The sequence below is a fragment of the Lycorma delicatula genome, chromosome 5 (assembly GCF_047948215.1).
Source record: "Lycorma delicatula isolate Av1 chromosome 5, ASM4794821v1, whole genome shotgun sequence".
NCBI classification, from domain to species: Eukaryota; Metazoa; Arthropoda; class Insecta; order Hemiptera; family Fulgoridae; genus Lycorma; species Lycorma delicatula.
In genome coordinates this window covers 165,672,441-165,694,659 of record NC_134459.1, presented here as the reverse complement: position 1 = coordinate 165,694,659, position 22,219 = coordinate 165,672,441, and the positions used below count along the sequence as shown (strand labels likewise).

Sequence of the window (22,219 nt, the reverse complement as noted above, 5' to 3'; positions counted from 1 at the left end):
GTGCTTGAATACAAAAATTATTCTGTTAGCCCAAAAAATAGAAGGCTCATTATTTTATTTCCTATTTAAAATAACAGACATCATTATAAATTTTTTTTTTGAGGGATATTTTTGTTTAAAAAATGATGTCTCATAATCTGAATAATAATTGAGCGCAATCTCTCTCTGTATTGTGTCTAAAAATCTAGTTTTTATTTTTTGTCATAAAGCGACGATTTCGATTCCATGTTGGTGGTAATCGATAGAGGGAGGAAGCAAAGTAAAATCTCTTTGTTCGCTTTTTCTTTTTCTGTTTACTTAGTTCTTATTTCTTTTCTTTAGCTCTGTAAAATTCAAACTTTATCAAACTACCTTATTTTCAATATTCTTGTATAACTCTTTTATATTATAACTTAGTTCTCTCATTTCAAATTTTTCCATTGTTTATTTTTTTGAAAATAAATCGTTAAATTTTATAAAAATATTTTCTAATTTATCATTTTTCTTTGTTTGGTTTTATAAATTTTTTTTCCTGTGTGATTTTGATGCACAGTCATATTTATTTTTTTTATTTTTTATTCACTACGTTTGCCAAAATTAATGCTTAACTTGTATATCTATGAAAAATAGTCATTTATTTATTGAATTTTGAGCTTGCATTGTAATAAAATTCAAAATTGATGTTGATATTCCAGTATGTACATTATGCAGCTGTTGTGTACAATTTCATTGTATCCCAATTTTGATTACTAACGTTATGTAGAATTCTGGCCAGAATGGAGATTAGTACCGATTATGAAGATAATGTGAAATGAAGATATTACATTAATTTTTCATAATCGTTTAGGATAATAAACAAATTTGGTTTTTATTTTTTTTTTATTACAAGATCGAATGTTATTTTTTTATGCAGGAAAATCTTTTTAAAGTTCTGTCTGATGATTTTTAAAACACTCTATTAAACCGGAATATTACTTAATACACCCATCCAAGCAGGATTTTTATTTTTAAAGATTTTTTTTCGCTTTATGCTAATTAAAAGAAAGGTTTTAATGGTACAACAAAAACTAACTGATTTGATATTATTTTCAGAAAGCCACTTCATAATATATAAGATTTTATTTCGTACAGATATTTGAACTGCAAATTAATATTCGCCACTTGACTAGTCTTAAAATATGGCGGATTGTGGCACCATTCCTTTAACACTTTTCGGAATTAAATGACTAACTTTTTTATAAATTACGTTATTGTCATTTTTTAAAAGATTATTATTTATTTTTTTGTAATATCTCTTAAAAATCATTTGGTATTTATTACGTGAAAATCAGTAGAGCTGTTTATTCTTTATAAGTGAAAGAAATTCTTTTTTAATTTTTTTGTGTTGTAGTAGGTTTTGTTTTTAATTATAGTAAATTTTAAATCTTAATGAAAAATAGTATTGAAATTTAGAGAAAGAACTTAATTATCATTTGTTCAAGAATAAGTTACCTAAAAAGCTTACAAACGTTTTGCAAAATGGTAAAAAAAAATTTGCAATACAGAAAAAATGAAATAAGGATGCAATCTCTCCCTTTTATGTTTTAATGTGCATAAGAAAGAAGCAAGAAAAACAAATTCTATCATGCGACTTTAATAATAATGAAAAATTAAACGAAAACTTGCATATGAGCGAGGAAATTTTATGCAAAAAAGAAATCTATTAGTATCAAATATAGATTTAGAAATTAGAAAAACCTCTTAAAAAATTGTTTTTAAAATTTATAGCAACAAAACATGAACAATTAAAAACTTAGAAAACAAGAAAAGAAATTTTCCAAATATTGTTTTGCAAGATATGAAGATATAATAAAAATTATTTACATGATTGGGTCCGGAGTGAAGAAGTTTAATCCGATTTAGAGAAGAGAGAAAATTATATCAAATTCTTGTAAAAAAAGGGGCAGGATTGCCCTTCTGTTTAGATAATAAGGTATCTACTATTACTGAATATGACTGTTACGGTAGTGTAAAAAATAAAAAAGTTAGACCAAAAGTAGAATCAGATAATTGAGAATGTAAAAGGTATACCTAAAGGATATAACTAAATAGAATGCAGTGCAGAAGTATGTCAATCTAAATAACTGAATTAACCCGTTGAAAAATTAATTTTTATCTTCATGGTTGTTTTAACGTAGGTATTATTCAATTGAATTGTTTTGTGTTTCGAATTCTTGTTGTTTTTCTTCATGAACAGTATTTGTTACGATTTACTCAGTAAATTTCACTGTTTTTCCTGGTGAAAAAATGAAATAGATTAGTGGATGGTAGTTTTTTACCTTTTAAAAAAAATCCTGTGAAACAAAATCTTCGTGAAATATTCTTTATAATTTGTCTCAAAACTTCCAGAATTATTTGAAAAATTACGAATGAATTTACACTGATGTCACTGATGATTTACACTGATTCGTAATGTTAAAAAAATTATTTTAATAATTTAAACAATTATATAACCGTGTGGGGTACTTTTCAAAAGTGAGAGTAGAGTTGAAAGTAAGAGAGGTTAGACCAATGAACTCAACTTCGATTGTTATTTCATCCCGTATTCAAGTAGCAGTGGAATTTAATCAGTTCTTTTCCAGTATTTCAAACAAATATATATATTAATAGCTGCTGTCCGCGCCTTGACTCGCGTGGATTTGTACCAAGAAACAGTTTTCAAAAGAAAATTAGATTTAAAAAAATAAAAGATATTTTTTGGGTGGTGACGTTATCTTTGCTATTTTACTGACATAGTTTTGTAACTTTTGAAAATTTTCATCGTATCTCGTCCATGAACGGAGTTTTAAAAAAAAATAGTTGCTTTAATACGAGATTAATCCCAATATGGTAATCATGAATTATAATTATAATCTCACTGCGAGTGCGGTGAGATTCAGGACTCTGAACATCTCCTAAAATGCACCCTCTGCCCAACCAAATGCACATTAGAAGATCTGTGGCAAGGAAATGCTTCTGGTGTTTCGATGGCACAATACTGGTCGCAAAGGTTTTAATGTCTCATCGTTTGGACACGAAAAAGTAAAGTAAGTAGTATAAATTGTTTATTACATACAGAAATTAAATTTAATAAAATGATCGATTCGTGTGATATTATCGATTTAATAGTCAAACAAAATCATTTTAATTATATACACAGAATTAAATTTTTACTACAAATTATCTTTTACCGTACTAGTTTTTTAAATTCGTCACAGCATGTAACGTATCAAAAAAGATTTGTTTTCGGATGGTTGTATAAACATTTACGACTGAATTAGCACCATGGAATTATTTAGAGATTGAAAAAATTATCAAACTGAAAGGCAGCTAGTAATAAACTAAAAATCGTGTGCAAGCAAAAATAATTTGAGCCATATTATAAGGATACTTCGCATCGAATTTCCCAAATTGGATTTTTGAAAAATGGAGAAACGTGTCTAATTTGTTTTTAAAAAAAAATTTAAATTTCAGTTTTCGGGAAGGTAAATCTTTGTTCTGTTAACTCAGGATATATATATATGAGGTCCCAGAGATAAAAAAATTTGTCTTCTTCTTTTCCACCCTAAAAGGATTATTTTATAATTACTTGCTGTGAAAAAATGATCAAAAATATAATTTTTAAATAAAAAGCTCTATGCTAAACGGGGGGTAGAGAAATAAAATCCTTAATATTAAGGTAAGTGTGACTATGAAAAGTTCATTTAAATAATTATTTTATTAGTAAACTAATGAAAAATAGCATAATTCAAAATAAATATTGAAGCCAACATTACTATAAAAAAATCTCTAGGGTCGGTACAGATGTGTTTAATTCTGAAGTTGCGCAAGATGTTAATTTTTATTTAGCCGAAAGAGAAAAACTTTTCCTTTTTTTATAATTTTGCTGCAAGGAATTTTTTTAAAAAATGATTTACAAGAAAAGGACTGTAACAATTTTTAAATTTATAAAATAAATATGCATGAAGTGGTGTTGAAACTACTAAATGTTATAGGTTGAAAATAAGTAATCATTTAAACGTCATTTGTTTCTTCTGCAGGATAATTGGCAATGGTGCTAACTTTAAATGTCTATTAAGTTCCACGGATTTGCCAATTTAAATCTAATGTTTATTTCAATTAATACGGGACAGCGCGAACGCAGTCCCGACTCTCAAAAATTGTGCGCCCGAGATATCCACATTTGGGATATTCGCAAGGGTCAACCCGTTCGAAGTGCAATGAATAGGTCTCACCCTGAAGGAACCGCCTTAATGATCACTGTAACCTTCACGCCAGGTAAGTATGATTACGGTTGAAATTCCATTCCAGCCTCCAGAAACTAAGATGATTTGACTTTCGAGAAGTTACAAGATAACTTTAAAAAAAAATTGGAATATATAAATATTCTGTAAAAATTTTATTTAAGTTATTATTAAAAAATATATTACTAATTGGAATTTGACATTTCAATCACGAAGATTAGGTTTGTCATCTTGAAATTTACTAATATATGTTACAATATTAATTTACCGGTACAACTAAGATTAAGTTCTATTATTCTCCGCTAGGAGAAGACGGTACATAGTTTAACGAGAGTACATTGTATACAAAAATCTATAAAGGTCTTTCCGGAATAAAAAAGAAATTAAATTAATAAATTCTAATTGGAATAATGAAAATAACAAATATTTAATATAGTCTATTTATAAATGATAATTTTACATACCTTATCAAGATATCTCATTATTATTTTAAGGTAAATAAATGAAATTATTCATGTTAATTGTATTAACCCACAGTGCTTGTTCTGACAACGTAATAACCAACTATAAAAGTATATAAATCCATAATATAAATCAATATTTCACTGCCTTATGTAGGTAAGGAACTGTAATTTTTTGTTTAAATTATGAGATAAATCTTTTCAGCTTAGCATTTGATTAGAAAATTACAAATCATTGAAATTTAGAAAGATTTAGCAAAAGTAAAGTTTTATTAATAATTTAATTTTACATTATCCTTAAACATTTTTGTGCATTCAAAAAAAGTAGTACATTTAGAATCGGTATAATATATGACTGACTGTTGGTTCTTACAGTCTTTTGTAATATAAATTCTGAAAAACTCATTATCTCGTTAATATGTCGGTCGAGTTCTAAGTCGAGACGAATTTCCGTGAACCGACTAGTTTAAATTAAAGTATAATGCATACGCTACTGTATGCATATACATACAGTAGCGTTTCAAGGATGGAAGAATTCGAGGCCGGAAAAATTTTGTTGAGGTTGATAGCTATTTGGCGGTTGTAGGAATTAGGGGGTTGGTACTATCATGCTAAAGATTTACTTCCTTGTATGAAGTAATGGAAGTTTATTGTAATCGCGGAAAATTTCGGTTTTCAGATTTCAACGGATATATCCATTTTGACAATCCCTGAATCCATTTTTACTAGTTTAGGCGTGGCGTCTGTACGTACGTATGTATCTCGCATAAATAAAAACCGATTAGCTGTAGAATATTGAAATTTTGTATTTAGGACTGTTGTAACATCTAGTTGTGAACCTCCCCTTTTGATTGTAGTCGACTGGGGCAAAAATGTGTATATTTCAGACCTCAAACAACAAAGAAGGGTTTCAATTTTGAAATATTTTGATTATGGATTCTTTCTTAACTACAGCAATTAGCCCTTGTTGAGTGCTTTTCAACGATATATTATAAGTGCTACTTATTTTCATTGGTTACGCAGTTACAGCCAAATAAAATTTTAATTAATGAAATATAGTTGGATCTTACAAGGGGAAGGTTCGAAACCGATTTCAAATACATATATTTTTTTTTTATATTTTTTTTTAATTTAAATATATTAATTTATCAATAATTATTAATCTCTGATAATAAAAAAAGTTTTAACAATAAATAGTAATTCAATAATAACAATACAAAAAAAAAACATGAAAAAAATCTTAAGTTATTAGTGAAATAAAATTTTATGTACTTTTCATTTTATTTAAAAAAAAATTACAATCGGAAGTTAATAATTACACTGCCCAATAAGGAGAATGTTTCGGACTCAAAAATAGCTTACTCTTATGTATTTCCATCTGCTCAATTCAAAAATCACCATAATTATGACCGATTAGATTTGGAGATACAATGACATGTCATTTTTTACCCGATCTACATTTTTAATTTGAGGGTAATTTTGTTTTTGGAGTTGACATCACACCTGTTAAATGACAAAACACAACATTCTCCAACTGTTTGTAGGTTATAATAATTGTTTCTGTTCTTGTTACTTTCATACTGTTTATGAAGTAATTAGTGCAGAATTTCTGGTTTTCGGGTGCTTTTTAAGTGAAAAATTTGTTAAATCAAAATACCACGAAAACGTGTAAATTCAGTGCATAATTTCACAGAAACGCAATCTTACGCCTGTTGTGAAGAATGCCTATCAGCATTACTTTGGTATAAAGATAGGGGACCAGGAAAAGTCATGGGCTCCACATATATGTAAAAAAAAAAACGATCTATGGCTTTTGCTGTGCCTATGGTTTGACGGGAGCCTATAAACCATACAGATAACTGCTACTTCTGCTTGACTCCATCTATAAAGGCAGGATTGTCAATGAAGAAAAGAGGAGCAGAAATCTTCCATCTGCTCTATTCTACCTATTCCACATTCAGATAGTTTACCAGTCCAAAAAGTATGAGAAGTAGAAAATTATAACTGTGGAAGAAGAAGAACCGAACAAGCCTTCCACATTCTATGACTCTGATTTTGACGAAAAAGATGATAAACCGCACAGACTAAGTCAAGCGGAATTGACTGAACTCATTCGAGACCTTGATTTGTGGAAGGAGAAGGCAGAACTTCTAGGGTCAAGACTACAGCAATGGTATCTCCCCCAACGTGATTCAGGGTCTCACAGTACAGACATCGTCATTGGGATCTGCTTTATTTTTTGAGAAGAAAGACAGTCTTGTTTTTTGTTTCGACGTTAAAGGCTTGATCAAATGTTTGAATTAGAATTATGATCCACCTGTTTGAAGGCTACTCATAGACTCCTCCAAGCTTAGTTTGAAAGCTGTATTACTTCACAACAGCAACCGTCTTTCTTCTATTCCTGTTGGTCATGAAGTTCACATGAAGAAGACTTATGCAACATGGCAATCCTCCTAGATTCAATGAAATATGTTGAGCACAAGTGGAAAATCTGTGACGATCTAAAAAGTCACCGTTGTATTCTTAGGAATGCAACTGGGGCACACTAAATACTATTGGTTTTTATGTATGTGGGATAGTACGGATAGGAAATCACATTACATTGAAGCAGATTTGCCGGCAAGAAATCTTAACTCTAACGAGAAAATGTCGTTGCCGAGCCTCTTATGGACCCAAAAGATGTTCTTCTTCCACCCCTTCATATAAAGCTGGGTTTGATGAAAAATTTTGTCAAAAGTATGAATCAAGAAGGACAGGCCTTTAAGAACTTAAAAGAAAAATTTCCTACATTAAGTGATGCAAAAATTAAGGAAGGTATTTTTGTTGGGCCACAAATTCGACAACTTATAAAGAATCCTGCGTTTGACTTAATTTTGGAGGGAAAAAGAACGTTGGGAAGTCTAAAAGGAAGTCATTCATGGATATTTAGGCAACAAAAAGATGAAAACTACAGTCAGTTGGTGACAGTACTTCTGCAAAAATATCATCAACTGCGATGCAACATGTTTCTTAAAATCCATTTTCTTTACTCACACCTGGACGTTTTCCCTCCTAGTTGTGGAGTTGTCAATGATGAACTCGAAGAAAGAGTACAACAAGATATTTCTGTAATGAAACTAAGATATCAGGGCCGTTGGAATGAAGCAATGATTGCGGATTACTGCTAGTCTCTGTGAACGGATGTTCCGTAAATCGCTTACAAAAGGAAAGACAAAAGCAACGATCTCGTGAAGCCACCACATAATTCTCTTCAGACACAACCAACTGCCAGGTATTCTTCCATCGATTAAGAACTCTTAGAATGTAAATGTCATTAAAAAAATATCAAATGGACTTTCTATGATGTTGATATATGTAATTAAAATGCAACGTTTTATTATCTTAATCCGTTAAAATAAAATACTTCCACCTATTGTATATCACAGAAACTAGAGCTAATAAAAATCTTTCTTTGTCATATTCGTATTTCTCATTAGTATTTTCTCAAAAATTAGTAATGTCTGACTCATAAAGTGAAGGAAACCTTCAAAAAATATTTTTGGTTGGATAGTGTTATTAATAAATCAATTCACTCGTATTTAAATTATATATATATATATATATTTATTAATTTATATGAAATCGGATTTGAACCGACCGATAAGTGCATGGTTACGGATTCGACACGTTCTCACTTACAACACTTAACTACTTGAACGACGTGAAACAAATATAATATGCGTAAAATGCTAAGGGAAAATAATATAAAAGAGTAATAAAGGGACTTTTACACTACCCTAATATTTCAGGCAAGGTTGTTGAATTAATTATTGTGTAAATATTTGATATTAATAAAAACTAATATTTTAGCAATGTGTAACTATCCACTTTATTAAAGAATTGGAGGATCGTATCTCACTTTCAAATGAAATAAGTATAAATGAACTGTAGCAAAAAATGTATATATGTAATTTAATAGGCGTGTAAAGTAGTCATGTGGTGTCCCATCAGATTTTTTAAGAATGTTAACTGCAGTAAATTTGTAGATTTTTATTTGTTTTTTCATATGAAAAAAAATAATGTAGGATGGCTATCGTGTTGATGTTAGCTGGAAAAAAGAATAATGTTAAACTTTTTACTAAATAAGACGAACGGAAATGAAAAAAAGGAACATGGTAAATACAATAATAGTACATTTGATATTTTTAAAAGAGTATTCTTTTAAAAACGTTTCGATTTTTACTGAATTCATTCCAACTTTTGTCTATTTCATTTTTCGAAGAATTCTTCACTAGTAACATATCCGAACGATCTTACTACACTAAACATGATAGTAAGATTTCTCAGGTGTTTACACCTATATCTCGGGAAGGAATCATCGTAGAGAGGCTAAAATCGGATATATTATTAAAGGCAGAAGCAATTTATTACTTTACATCGATAAAGAAATCAAAAACGTATTAGATCGTCGTCTAAAAGGAAAAATTCAAAACTTGAATATTTTAAGATATAAAAAGCTTGGAGCTCAATCTAAAGAAGCTAAGGCCTCGATCTACGGTTTAACACTTCCTCGGGATAAAACAATGTATCCTGAAAATTAGAAAATTATATATGCCAATTACCGTTTAGTTTATATTTATAAATGTACAAAATTTTCTGAAAATAAGTCAATTATTCTTAAAAAATAACATTATCTAACTCTATCAAACCAGAAAAAAGAACCATTTCCTTTTTGTGTATAAACACAATAATTCGGTTTCCGAAAAAGGGTCTTATTATGGTTTCACTGCCAGTTTTCATAAATGATTAAACCACTTGAAAAATCTTCTCACCAATTTGTTTTAAAAATAATTAAAGATTACGTTTTACAGAAAGAGTATTACATTGTCGATGAATATTTAAGTAGTACAAATTAAAAAATAAAAAACATTTTCTGTGAACCCATTCAATTTTACTGTGAGATATGTACTTAAAATAATATTCAATATTCCTTTGTGATATGTGAATTGTTGTGTATTTATTTACCCTTCCCCGGCTAGAGCGATATACGCTGCTATAGTAGCTGTAGCTGTAACGGGGAAGTATATAAATCGGTCTAAAAGAAATAAAAAAAATTTTTTTTTAGTTTGCGTCAATAAATTTAATGAAAAAAAAATTTAACAAAAAATAGATTTAAAAAAATTGTAAATAACCTGCAAAAAATTTTTTATTCCAATATTCCCAAGTCCAAAAATGTATTTTTTATCTGACGGACTTTTGTGCGTATATACGTACGATGTTGGTCTGTTTAAAATTTTCCTTAAAATTATTTCCTGTTTATATTTTAAATAATTATAAATTATAATTGTAATTAAAAAACGTAGACTTTAATTACATTTATTTTTTATTTTATAATTTCTGTTTTTATATTTATAATTTATCTTAAAATGACATGATCAAAATAATCTATTATATACCAGAGTAAAAAAAAATATTTATTTAGCGTGTGGTTGAACGCTCTGAAAAAAACTAAAATAATTTTTTTTAAATATATTTTTGTTTAAATTTCATATAATTTACTTTATCAATTCGAATTGAATTTAATATTTGTCTTTTTTATAAAAAATACAAAGGATACGAGTATATTAATAATGTAATAGTTCTCTTATCTAGGTTCGGATCTGATTATTATTAATTTGGAACGGTTAATTCAAAAGGATATATGCCAACGTCTACGGAACCTTTACAAGTTAATAAAGCATATTATATTTTGAATGATATTTGAAATTGGATATGTGTAAGAGCTAGTTACGAGTCTAATTAAGCATTGTTTCTACTCTGATAACAAAGCATTATCCTGTCTGGTTACACTGTAATAATAATTGCTTAACCTTTCTTATTAAATTTATATCTAATTATAAACTTTAGGTAAAATTCCACTCTGACAACGCTTACGACAATATCCATTAATGATAATTGTAAAAATAGCTGAAAAAAATTCAAAATATAATATTTTACATTTAAACATGCTGCAATGAGATATTTAAATGTGTAGTATTTTCCACAATGTAGTAAATTCATTCATTGTAGTAATCTGACGTTTTGGATTCTGTGGATCAAAATGAACAGTAAATACTGTATGAAAAATAATGTTTTTCACTTTTTTTTTATTTGATCTGCCATTTTGTTTTTTTTATTTATAAAAATTTATATCTCGAGATCGAATTAACCGATCATTATAATATTTTTTTTAACTTACTTCCTCTAACAAATAAAAAATTACGTTCTAAATATCATTACAAAATTTCGGCTATGTCAATTTATCAAAATACGTTTATTAACTAAAGCGTTAAACTTTTATTGTAATCAAATGACACCTCTTCTTTTTTAAAAAATCGAGTTACAAACAAAAGAATTATTCGAAAAAATTGATGACATAATTTTTAGCTCGATTTCATTTCCATCATTAATACGAGTAAAAAATTACTAAAATGAAATTATTAAAATAATTAGATATGAGCTATTAACATAATATTAAATCTATTCATTAATTTAATTAATAATTGATAATAACATAATAAATAATAGAAAAAATTTAAATAAATTTAGGAACAATAACACAGCTATACAATTATAATAAAGCTGTCGTATTACAGTTGTCGTGTAGTTATGATTGCTATCAGTTATTTTTAATCTCTTAAGTTTATTTTTTTTATTTTCATTATTAACATTTTTTTTTTCTATTTTAAAATAAAGAGCGAAGTGGAAATAACAATTTTTTCATAATGGCGTTTTTGTCCAGTTTGATATTTACGAAATACTCGTAGAATTCAAAACTGAATAGCCTGGTACATTTTTTTTTTCAGCTGTTTGTACTGTTACACGGTAAAAAGTCATGGACGAGAAAACGTTATTTGAATATCCCAGTAACAGTATTCTATACAACTCTGAAATATTATTTACATATAATTTCTTAAGACTGCGTTGAATTGATTTTCCCAACGAAATCTCTGCATTTCATGGAACAGTAAAAAAATATATATATTCATGTTTTAATTTGTATTTGTTTGTTTGCTCATCTACCAGAAACTATTGAAAAAATTTCAAGATAAAAATTGATGAATAAACTTATTTTAAATAAATTAAAATCACTTAAGTTTTTTAAAATTATTTACACATCCTTCTATTTTCTCATTTGATATAATTTTTTGTTAGTGTTTACTATAAAAAAAATAATAAATATAAATAATCAATTATAATAGTTTTAATTAAATTTAAAAAATAATTTTAACTAATAAAGCAAAATGTATAACAAAATAGAAATAAAAATAATAAGTGGATTATAGCAGCTTATAGTACAAAAATCCTTTTCAATAATTTAATTATCTTTTTTTTTACCTCTTTTCTATCCCCTTTTTTACCTCTACTTTTTTTAACCTCCGGGACCACTGTTAGTTATTGTTTTAGAGGAATGATTTGTAGCGTGTATGAAAAATGCTATGCCTGATCGGGATTCGAATCCGGCACCTCCGGATGAAAGGCCGAGACGCTACCACTCGCGCCACGGAGGCCGGGCGAAATGTGAAAAATAAAAAAATTATTTTTCACATAATTATTTGTCATGTACCCCAAAGGGATATGCCACAAATGACATAAAATTTAATATTTTATTATTTTTTATTTTTTTATATTTGACTTCATTTCTTAACGTCTGGTTTTGTTAAGTGAGTAATGTAGACTGTGATATATTATAAAATTATAATGATTCAGCTAAACATGTATTCGTATGTGGGTTATGATAGAACGTTAAAATACTAATTTAAAATAAAACACCGCAAGGTAAGATCCCATATTTTTATTAAACAGGTGTAGTATTTTTCCGCTGTGAACGTAAAATAATTCACATTTACATTTTAGATATGTAATGTGTTGTAATGAAATTACTATTAGTTTTTGTATACATAGTTTATTACTTAAATTAAAACGTATAATAATTTCAGTTAAAAGTATAATTTATATTTTGATTTTAAACTGATTTATTCTGCAATCTTATATGTGTAATTTTGAAACAGTGATAAACACGTAAGATCTTCGCGGTCATAGAAATGTTTATATTTCTAAAACGACAGTGAGTAATACTACTTTAGCGAACAGGAGTGCTGAGCCAGGAGTACCAGTACTCGAATTAAACTTACCGATTTATTGTTATTAATACTTGAATATCTAATCAATATTTCAAGATCATTACTTGAACCTAGTACTATTTTCTTTTATTATTACTTTATTTATGTAAATCAGTACTTAGTAGATTTCATTCTAGTACATATATCACATAAATGTTGTTTTAATGTATGAAAATGTGTTGTGGATATTTTATTAAATCAGTATTATGGAAAACTTGTTTTCGGGAATACTTTATTAAACCTTTTCTGTTTAAACAAAACTGCGTCAGTTGTACGAACATCGTAAACTGCCTTCGTCACTGGCTGTCAGATATAAAGATGGTTGAGTTAAGTGATGCGCTTAGTAATACTTAATAATGGTAACCCTTTCTAACTCACTGGTTACAAATCCACTGTTTTCCACCAAACAGGGATAAATTATTCTGTAGCTTTGCTCGACCTTTTACCTATCTTACTTTCTTATCGATAAGATAAATGCTAAAAATCTCAAGTAGAAGGAGCACTAGTTTATCTGAGAGTAAGAATGTTGTTAATTTTTCAACTAAACTCTGTGGAGAACACAATAAGCGTGTCGATTGAAGGACAAAATATCACCTACGTTTCAGTGCAATTAGTATCCTAATAAAGAATGGAGCAGAGGAAACGCATGTTTTTCACTACTGAATAACTTCGGTTGTTTTAATTATAGAAAAAAAAGTTTTACATTAAATGATAATATTTTTATTGATTCTGAAAACAATGTACCTCAATTAGATTAATTATGTTCGGAAAATAATGCCAGTAAGATGATAACGTTCTTCTTGCCGCGCACAAATTCGGAACCTTTCCTTAAAGCTCTGTGCGGCTTTCTCCAATATTTCATTGTACACAGCTTCAATCTTTTGACGAATGGAAATTTTCAGATTTTCGATTGTGTGTGGTTTGTTCACGTACACTCTTGACTTCAGGTAGCTCCAGAAACAAATCGATAGATCGGGAGGGTGTGGAGGCCAAGAAACATCGCCGAATCGTGAAGTGACGTGCTCAGGAAAAATTTCTCGAACCACTTCAATCGATGCTCTCTCCGTGTAAGCTGTGGCACCATCCTGTTGGAACCACATTTCTCTCATGTTTACCCGATGTCTTTCCAGTACTGAACGTAGGAAGTTGTTTAACATGTCGGTATAGCGCGCTGATGTTACTGTAACTGCGATTCCCCCACTTCAAAAAAGTAAGGAACAACATTCCCTTTCCCCCGATGGGGAGTCTTACTCTTTAAGACTTTGGGGGTTGGCATCTCCACGGCCCTAGCCTCTGTAGCTTTTCTTCCGATTACACCCAGAGCTGCAGAACACTTTGTACTACACACACACACACACACACACACGCGCGCACCCACACACTAAGAACACTACACAAATTACAACATATATCCTTTCACAACTACCCAACAACATCCTACACTGTTTCTTCTTACATTTACACTCGATGGTTTTGCGATATCTTACGAAACGCAACCGTAACTCAAGGTGGAAACTATCGTGCCGATGGGTGAATCGCTCTACGTAGTGAGTCTCGAACGATGTCCTCTGGGCACCTCTTCTAGTTCCAGTACACATGCGCTCTGCAGGAGTGGTCCGTTATATCGCCGGTACTTGTGGGACCAAAATTACAAGTCCACAAGAAATTCCTATGGTGGTTGGTTGTTCAACTGAAAAAACCACCAAAAATAGTCTACTGAAAAGGCCTCGCTCGGCGTTGTCTGACGAGGATATTAGTCCAGAAAACAGTGTTAATTTAAACGGTGACAAATCAAATCTGCAATGCAAGTACATCAGATTTGTAGTTCTTAGAAATAGTCAGGACCCTTTCATAAGGTCTTGCCTTTCCTAATTAACAAAGATGTAACGGGTTCAAATGGTTCCCGAAGAACATTAAGACGTTACGAGACGGATAAATTCTGATCGAGACATAGAATAACGACCAGAGTCGATCTCTGTTAGGTCTGATACCTAATATAAATGCAGAATGCCATAAAACTCTAAATACGAGCGTGGGAGTAATTTTTTTCCGAGACATTTTGTGTATTGATCCGCTGAAATAGGTAGTGAGTTTCGTCCCTAAGATGTTGTAGAAGTAAAGCGTATAATGAAATGATAGAGCGGAATGGAGAAGCAAAACCTTCTCTTATGCTGACTTTTAACCTTCCAGTACCACCGGAAAAAATAAAAGTTGGTTATCTCTCAGTTCGAGTACGACCTTTCATTCCGAACCCGTGATAATGTTTCAAATGCCAAGCATATGGTCACATTACAACATCTTGCTCGAAAATGGAAATCTATCTTCGATGTGCTAAGGAAGGCCACAATGACACTAACTACCAAGATGAAAAATGTGTCAACTGCAGTGGTTAATATACAGCCCGCTCCCGAGATTGCCGAACTTTTAAGGAAGAAAAGGCAATTCTCAGAATCTCTACCGAGAAGAAGCTATCTTTTCCGGCGGCACGTAGAGAATATAGAAAGACAATTAAGTCAAGGAACCTGGTTAAACTAGATGCATCTTTTGCCACCGCTATATCGAAACAAGCTTCTACAAATTTAGGTAATCAGCACTGCGGATCCTGTAATGTGCTAAAAAAAACTTGTTCAGATGTTTTGTGATCAAGTTGTTTCACTTACAGCCACTATTTCAGAGCTGACTAAGATGAACAAAAAGTCGTTACTTGCAGTTAGTGAATCCAACATTACGATCCCTCTGAAAGTTCCTGTTCCCAAAGTTTTACCTGTACGGGCAAGAGTAATCACAGTTGGCGGTAAGCCATCTAATAAGCTCCCTGTGAAGGGAGCCCTCACAAGCGTGTCTTGATATACCCAGAATGCTTGGGCTTGGATAGTGGGATAACCTTGGAAGATCAGACAGACTGAAGAAATCCTTCGTTTAAAACAGAAGCATTGAACCGTACAGCAGAGAGGTGACGGACAGCCCTCTGCGGAGCCTTCGTTCGTCCTCGCTTGCGAGGACGGACGTTGGTGATGATGCACGGGGACTCTGGAACCCCTGAGCTCGATGGCACCTCTCGGGGCCAAGTATGCTTGGTTGCAGGGCCGGCCCCAGGGGGAGAGAATCGGTGAGACAAGAGTTTTAGTCGGTAGGGTGCAGGTATAAATACGCTCTTAGTAACATTTAGTGGAATCTGTGTGAGTCCGACACTGCCCCATTTGTGAAGCATGCGTAAATGGCATTTCTCTGACTCATCGTGAACGAAGAAAATAAATCTTGTCTCTTGTCTCTTTAAAATTCAAGAAAATCTGTCTGTTGACTTATAGTGTAAAATAATACGCATTTTCTCTGGCATTCCTTTAGATATTGGAAATAACTTGTGAATTATTAAGGTAATCCACAGCCATCACTGATGTGATACTTAATATGTATAAAAAAATCTATCCAAGATGAATGTGGAAAATGGAAAAAAATATTAAAATAGGTAAATGTGAGTTATTAGAAAAATATTGTTGACCGATTGAAGCAAAGTTTGAATAAAAAAATGGAAAAAACCATCGGAATATAGTGCTAGTACATCTTTAATAGGCAACAAATAGTGGTGCCTGGTAACCCTAGAATAATTATTTACAACACTCGTAAAATAGTAAGATTATTTTTGCATCAACTTTTCATGATCAATTAGAATTGACATTGATCAAATAAAGCGTTACTATAGTGGAAGCTTATGTACATTCCGGATTGTTTTAAGAAAGGCGTCAAATATTTGTGGAAAAATTTCCGAATGCCATTATCACAACAAAGAGTAAAATTCAAAATTTACCTAAAAAATAATGTACAATGGAGTCGGTTTTAAACGGACAAAACGAAATAGGCAACTTTCCAATTAGGGTTCTAAAGATCATAGCCGATATTTAAGGAATTTCTGCCGGACCTAAAAATCTATAAATAAGTAATTTAAGCTATAACTTTACACCACTTTGATCATGGAGTTCATTAGAATTTCGTCGATAAGAGGCGACGAAGTCAAAGAACTACGTTTGCAGTTCTAAACATGACCTAATCTAACAGTGAAATGAAAATGGGGGGAAAATAAGCATGAAAACATTATATTTCAGTTCAATTAGATTATTAAAAAAGAATACATTCAAAAAAATATCTCGAATTTTGTTAGACAACGGTTTTATTTTCCGTTTGATGAAACGCGGGACTCGAATATGTCATTTTATTAATTTTTTACGGAGAATTTACAAATTGCGCCGCTAGATATACTTGTACTTGATGTACTTGATAGCTAGGCACCGTACAAAAAGTTGATAACGTACTTGAAAATAATAAAATTTAAAATAAAATATACTACAGCTTGTTTTAATAGTAAATGCTGTTATGTAAATAAAAGTACTGGAGATGATACAATTTTTATAATTCCCGTCACATCTTTAAAAAAATAATAAAAGTATTACTTTACAAGAGATTATACTAGTTTTATTAAACAAATAATAAATATAACAGAAATAATAATCTAAATTTCATTTAGAATTAATATATATCACATTTACAAAAATAATACAATTCTTGAGATTATTCGTTGTTTAATAAATTAAATCTGGGCGGTAAGAATTTTATAACAAATTTTTCTTATTATATGGAACGCCTAAACATTGTTTATTATCTATTATTGTATATCTATTGTCTATTACATATATTTAGTATGTATTTTTTTTAAAGAAAATTCCAAATTAATAACAGATTTTTACAATAGAAATGTAGTGTCTTACCTTTTTTTATATCAGTAACGTTTTGTTAAAAACAGTTTTATTTATATTACAGAAAATTTTTGTTTTTTGAGCGGAAGAAATTATATCTGCGAGACTCTTACGGTACGGTTTACAATTTCATTGTAATTTTTTTTTTTTATATTAATATACATTTTTGGTGAAAGATTACTCACGTTTCAAATTTGAAACATATCGTGTAACAATTGTACAACAAATTAAGAAGACAAACAAACCGTAACGTCTAAATTAGTATGACTGGCTTCATAAAAACATTGTCGATGAATAGAATCTTCATTTCATGTCACAAAAACTACGATTTAATTTATGTAAGCGTGCTAATTCGTACATCAAGGACTAGTTTACTGAAAACTTTCATTATATGTTTGAACATTCAATTCACAATGAGAAAATTGACATACAGTATGCTGTTTCTTGTAATCGTATAGTTTGGCTAATATATTTTGTTCGAACTGTCAATACAGTAATACAATTTTCGAAGAATTTACGCTCGGATAACAGATCGTAAAAACGAATTGTGTTTCTTCCAACAAGTCGGAACAACATGTCATAAATCAAACTATTCACTCGTGCGGCGTTTACAAAAGAAGAAACTGTTAACAGAGAACCATGGCGTCCGTTCTCAGATTTGTCTACTTACGATTTTTCCGTTTAGGGCTGTTTGAAGGATAAAATTTATGAATCAAATCGATAGACTATTGTTTAACTCGAAGACAAACATTCAGTAAGAAATCGACTGAATTAATGATAAGGTTTTGTGTCAGGTCACTCAATACGATCACTCGAACACAAAAGCGCATCGCTGTGCAGGGCGCTTACTTCTAAAATCGTAAAAAGATATTCGAAGTGCATAAAGATGCACTTTTGTGCTCGAGTGACCATATTGCCATATTGACTCGAGTGAACGGTGATATTTTTTACGCTGCAGAAATTTTTGTTTGATAAATTAATTCATTAATCAACCAAAGAAGATTTGAAGCTTGTATGAGTGAATATGGAAATAAAGTTTTGTAGCGAATGAAAATTGCCATGCCTGACGAGGATTGAAACTCGCGAGCCCTGAATAAAAGGCAAGAGTGGTAATTTTACCACTCCGTCTCGGAGATTGGAAAATTTGAGGAAGACATGCATGTTTTTATTCTGTTTTCCATCTTAATTCCCTCTTGAGCGCATCAAATTCAATGGCCCACTGGATAGTTATATATTCAAACAGCACATCGTGAAGATTTCTTTCTTTTCTAAGGGTCATAATTTCAAACGTTGTAACTCTTTCGTATGATGAATTATCCTCACTGTCCTGATGGCGTAAATCATAGAACTGCCTTCTCTGAACCCTCTCAATTTGTTCATGGTATCTTGTTCTTTTATTGTTCCAAATCTTAGAGCAATACTTTAACAGTGGGCTAACAATGGTTTGGTACAAACGAGAGATCATATTATTAATTATATACAATTTTATTATTAATTTTTGCCCGGTTAAAAGATGCTTTTTATTATTTTAAGTGATAAAAACGAATTATTAATTTAGTTTTAAAGGATTAGATAAGTTGAGGAAATCATTAACTCGTAATTTAGAAGTATTAAGGTGGATTTTATATTTTATTTCGTATTTTTAAATATCTATTATCAGTAAACTGAAAGAGTTTTTAAAGTTTTCAAAAACGTTTTTATTTCTAACCTTCTTACTTCTTTTGGAGTTGCAAAACTGATAATTTTTTAAAAACTTCATCGTCTCTTACAAAACTTTAAATATTCTTCTATGTACCATTTTAAACTTTCTTAAAAGGTTTTCTTTAAATGCTATTTTTTTTTTTACTTGAAAAATAGACTAATAGATTTGATTTTAAACTGGTCAAACAAGATTTATAGGTTATTTGTAGAAACTTTTTAACAACTTTATTTTGTTGTTTTATAAAGAAAAAGAAAAAAATTCTGTCAATAGTATACGAAGTACATTATTCGTATTTTTTTAAATGCCTTATGATTCGATCAAAAAAAAGCGTTACTATAGTGGAAGCTTATGTACGTACCGGATTGTTTTAAGAAAGGCGTCAAATATTTGTGGAAAAATTTCCGAATGCCATTATCACAACAAAGAGTAAAATTCAAAATTTACCTAAAAAATAATGAACAGTGGAGTCGGTTTTAAACGGACAAAACGGAAACGAACTTTCCAATTAGGGTTTTAAAGATCATAGCCGATATTTAAGGAATTTCTGCCGGACCTAAAAATCTATAAATAAGTAATTTAAGCTATAACTTTACACCACTTTGATCACGGAGTTCATTAGAATTTCGTCGATAAGAGGCGACGAAGTCAAAGAACTACGTTTACAGTTCTAAACATGACCTAATGTAACAGTGAAATGAAAATGAGGGAAAAATAAGCATGAAAACATTATATTTCAGTTCAGTTAGATTATTAAAAAAGAATACATTCAAAAAAGTATCTCGAATTTTGTTAGACAACGGTTTTATTTTTCATTTGATGAAACGCGGGACTCGAATATGTCATTTTATTAATTTTTTACGGAGAATTTACAAATTGCGCCGCTAGATAGCAGTACTTGATAACTAGGCAGCGTACAAAAAGTTGATACATTTAGTGCTTCTAGAATATGAAAATATCTGAAAGATGAGTCCAGCTCTAAGATCTGAAACTAATTTGATAACAGAAGCTTAAGAAGAGGTAAGGATTTAAAATAAAAAAGTATAAAATAAGAAATAAAAAATAAAAGCAAATTATGTAAATTATTAAAACTTTTTTGAAATTAACAATATGAAACTGTCATGCCTGAATGAAATTTTATGTCAGCCCGCTCTTTAAAATTTCAAGTAATCATTGATATGGAATTGATGAATAAAAGTACGATTTATAAAATAAAATAACTTTTTAAGTTTACTTTTTAAACACAATTTAAACTTTAACCCTGATAAGCAGAAGATGATTGGAAACTACGAAAGAATTATGAAGTTTAATAGAAGATAGACAAAATATCAGAGTTGATTAGGAAACACAAACTTACGTTCTACGAACTCAGTACTACGTTAAGAATGGACGAAAACAAACTCTAATTAACAAAATCACTGACCGAGGAAACAACTAAAAGATAAATACGAAGTGGTTCGAACAGGTCAAAGAAAATTTAAAAGAAGCAAAGATAGAAACACAAGAAATCAGAGACAGATACGTTCGGACTCAAAACATTTGAAGAATTTCAGAGGAAAAGCAGGAACAGAATGGATCCAGTAAATGCGAAAAGGACACTCAAGCAAAATGAAAAAAATTCTAGGAACAAAAAAAAAACAGATGCCGGATAAGTGAAGCCATTTATGGCGGTCCTACAAAAACCTGTTTCGATTAAAAAAAAAATAAATTTTGTTTAGGTTTTTAAATTATAATTTACAGCGTGATATTTTTAATTAAAAATAAGATTGAAATGTGTTAAAAATTTTCGTTGCAAAGAATATATATTAGTATCCTAATTTACAGTAAAAAACTTGAATTTTAATCTTATTTTTATTTAACCTTATAAGTGCGTTTTGTTTCAGAAATTTATGATCATATGTGCTCTCCTTGTTCACCCCAAGTACTACAAAGAAGTAGTATTTGTCTTTTCTATAATAAGGTGGTTTCTCCAACTCTGTATTATTCAGTAACTATTACCCATATATTTTGAAGTCGGTTTAGACAACAGTTCCTTTTATTGAAAGCTATAAATTTAAGGCAGAAAACAGATAATAAATCAGTTACATAACATCCGCTAACAAACAGACTGAAAATTAGTATCAGTGTTTTAGTCTGTTTTTTTTTTGTTTTGTTTGTGTGAATAAAAACATTTTTGTTTATTATAAATATTATTTTTACGAATAATACTTACTCCAAAATCAATGTATCTCACATAAAAACGATATGGTATGACCAGTATAAATCCAACTATCCATGTTAAAATTAACATCATACAATCAGATCCGTAGCGTTGATTTCCTGGATATTTTAGCTGATTTAAATGACGTTTTGACATCACATAATATGTCCAACCAGTAATGTGTAGTGAAATTTCCTTAAAAAAAGAAGAAAAGAGAAATTAGAAATGAGATTAAGAAATACAAGTATGTAAGGGGATTCTTAGAGATTAAAAAGATAAATAAATAAAAAATTCGATATATTTAATAGTATTAAACGTTAGAAATTTAATAGATTACATTCCAATGAATTCTGGTGATGTGGGTATGTTTTTTTTTTTTTATTATTATATATTTACGTTTGTAATGGCTGGCGTTTGAAGAAAACAGTTTGTTCTTTATATTATACTTTTAAAATTCCTTACTGATTTTTTTCAATTCACCAGATAAAGAAAATTACATGTTTCAAAAATTAATTCAACACAACTTCTAAAAGCAGCAGCATTCTCATAAAAGCAGCATTCTCATCTTCTAGAGTGGGGAAAAAAAGGATGTTGCAAGTTAAATGAACATTCAACATATTAAATTATTAAAAGATTTAAGATATTAAAATCACATAAATTAATACAGACTTAACTGCACTTTTAGAATACGTGGATTTCTATGTATACGTGGAAGTGTATAGAGTGTCC

General features: G+C 30.0%; 2 protein-coding genes and 1 non-coding gene across 3 annotated transcripts in view; 1 reads left to right on the top strand and 2 right to left on the bottom strand.

Moving 5' to 3' along the window:
- The window catches only part of LOC142325570 (uncharacterized), a 270,581-nt gene that overhangs the window by 55,364 nt on the left and 192,998 nt on the right, over positions 1-22,219 (top strand). The gene's annotated exons all lie outside the window — the stretch shown is intronic.
- The window catches only part of LOC142325569 (neuropeptide receptor npr-1-like), a 253,066-nt gene that overhangs the window by 131,915 nt on the left and 98,932 nt on the right, over positions 1-22,219 (bottom strand). The window contains exon 2 of the mRNA XM_075367476.1: positions 21,503-21,685. Within this exon, the coding sequence (XP_075223591.1) occupies positions 21,503-21,685 (183 nt within the window). The remainder of the gene's footprint in view (positions 1-21,502; positions 21,686-22,219) is intronic.
- Positions 4,122-4,283, bottom strand: LOC142325860 (U1 spliceosomal RNA). The gene has a single exon (XR_012756612.1). It is a non-coding gene; the product is annotated as a U1 spliceosomal RNA (small nuclear RNA).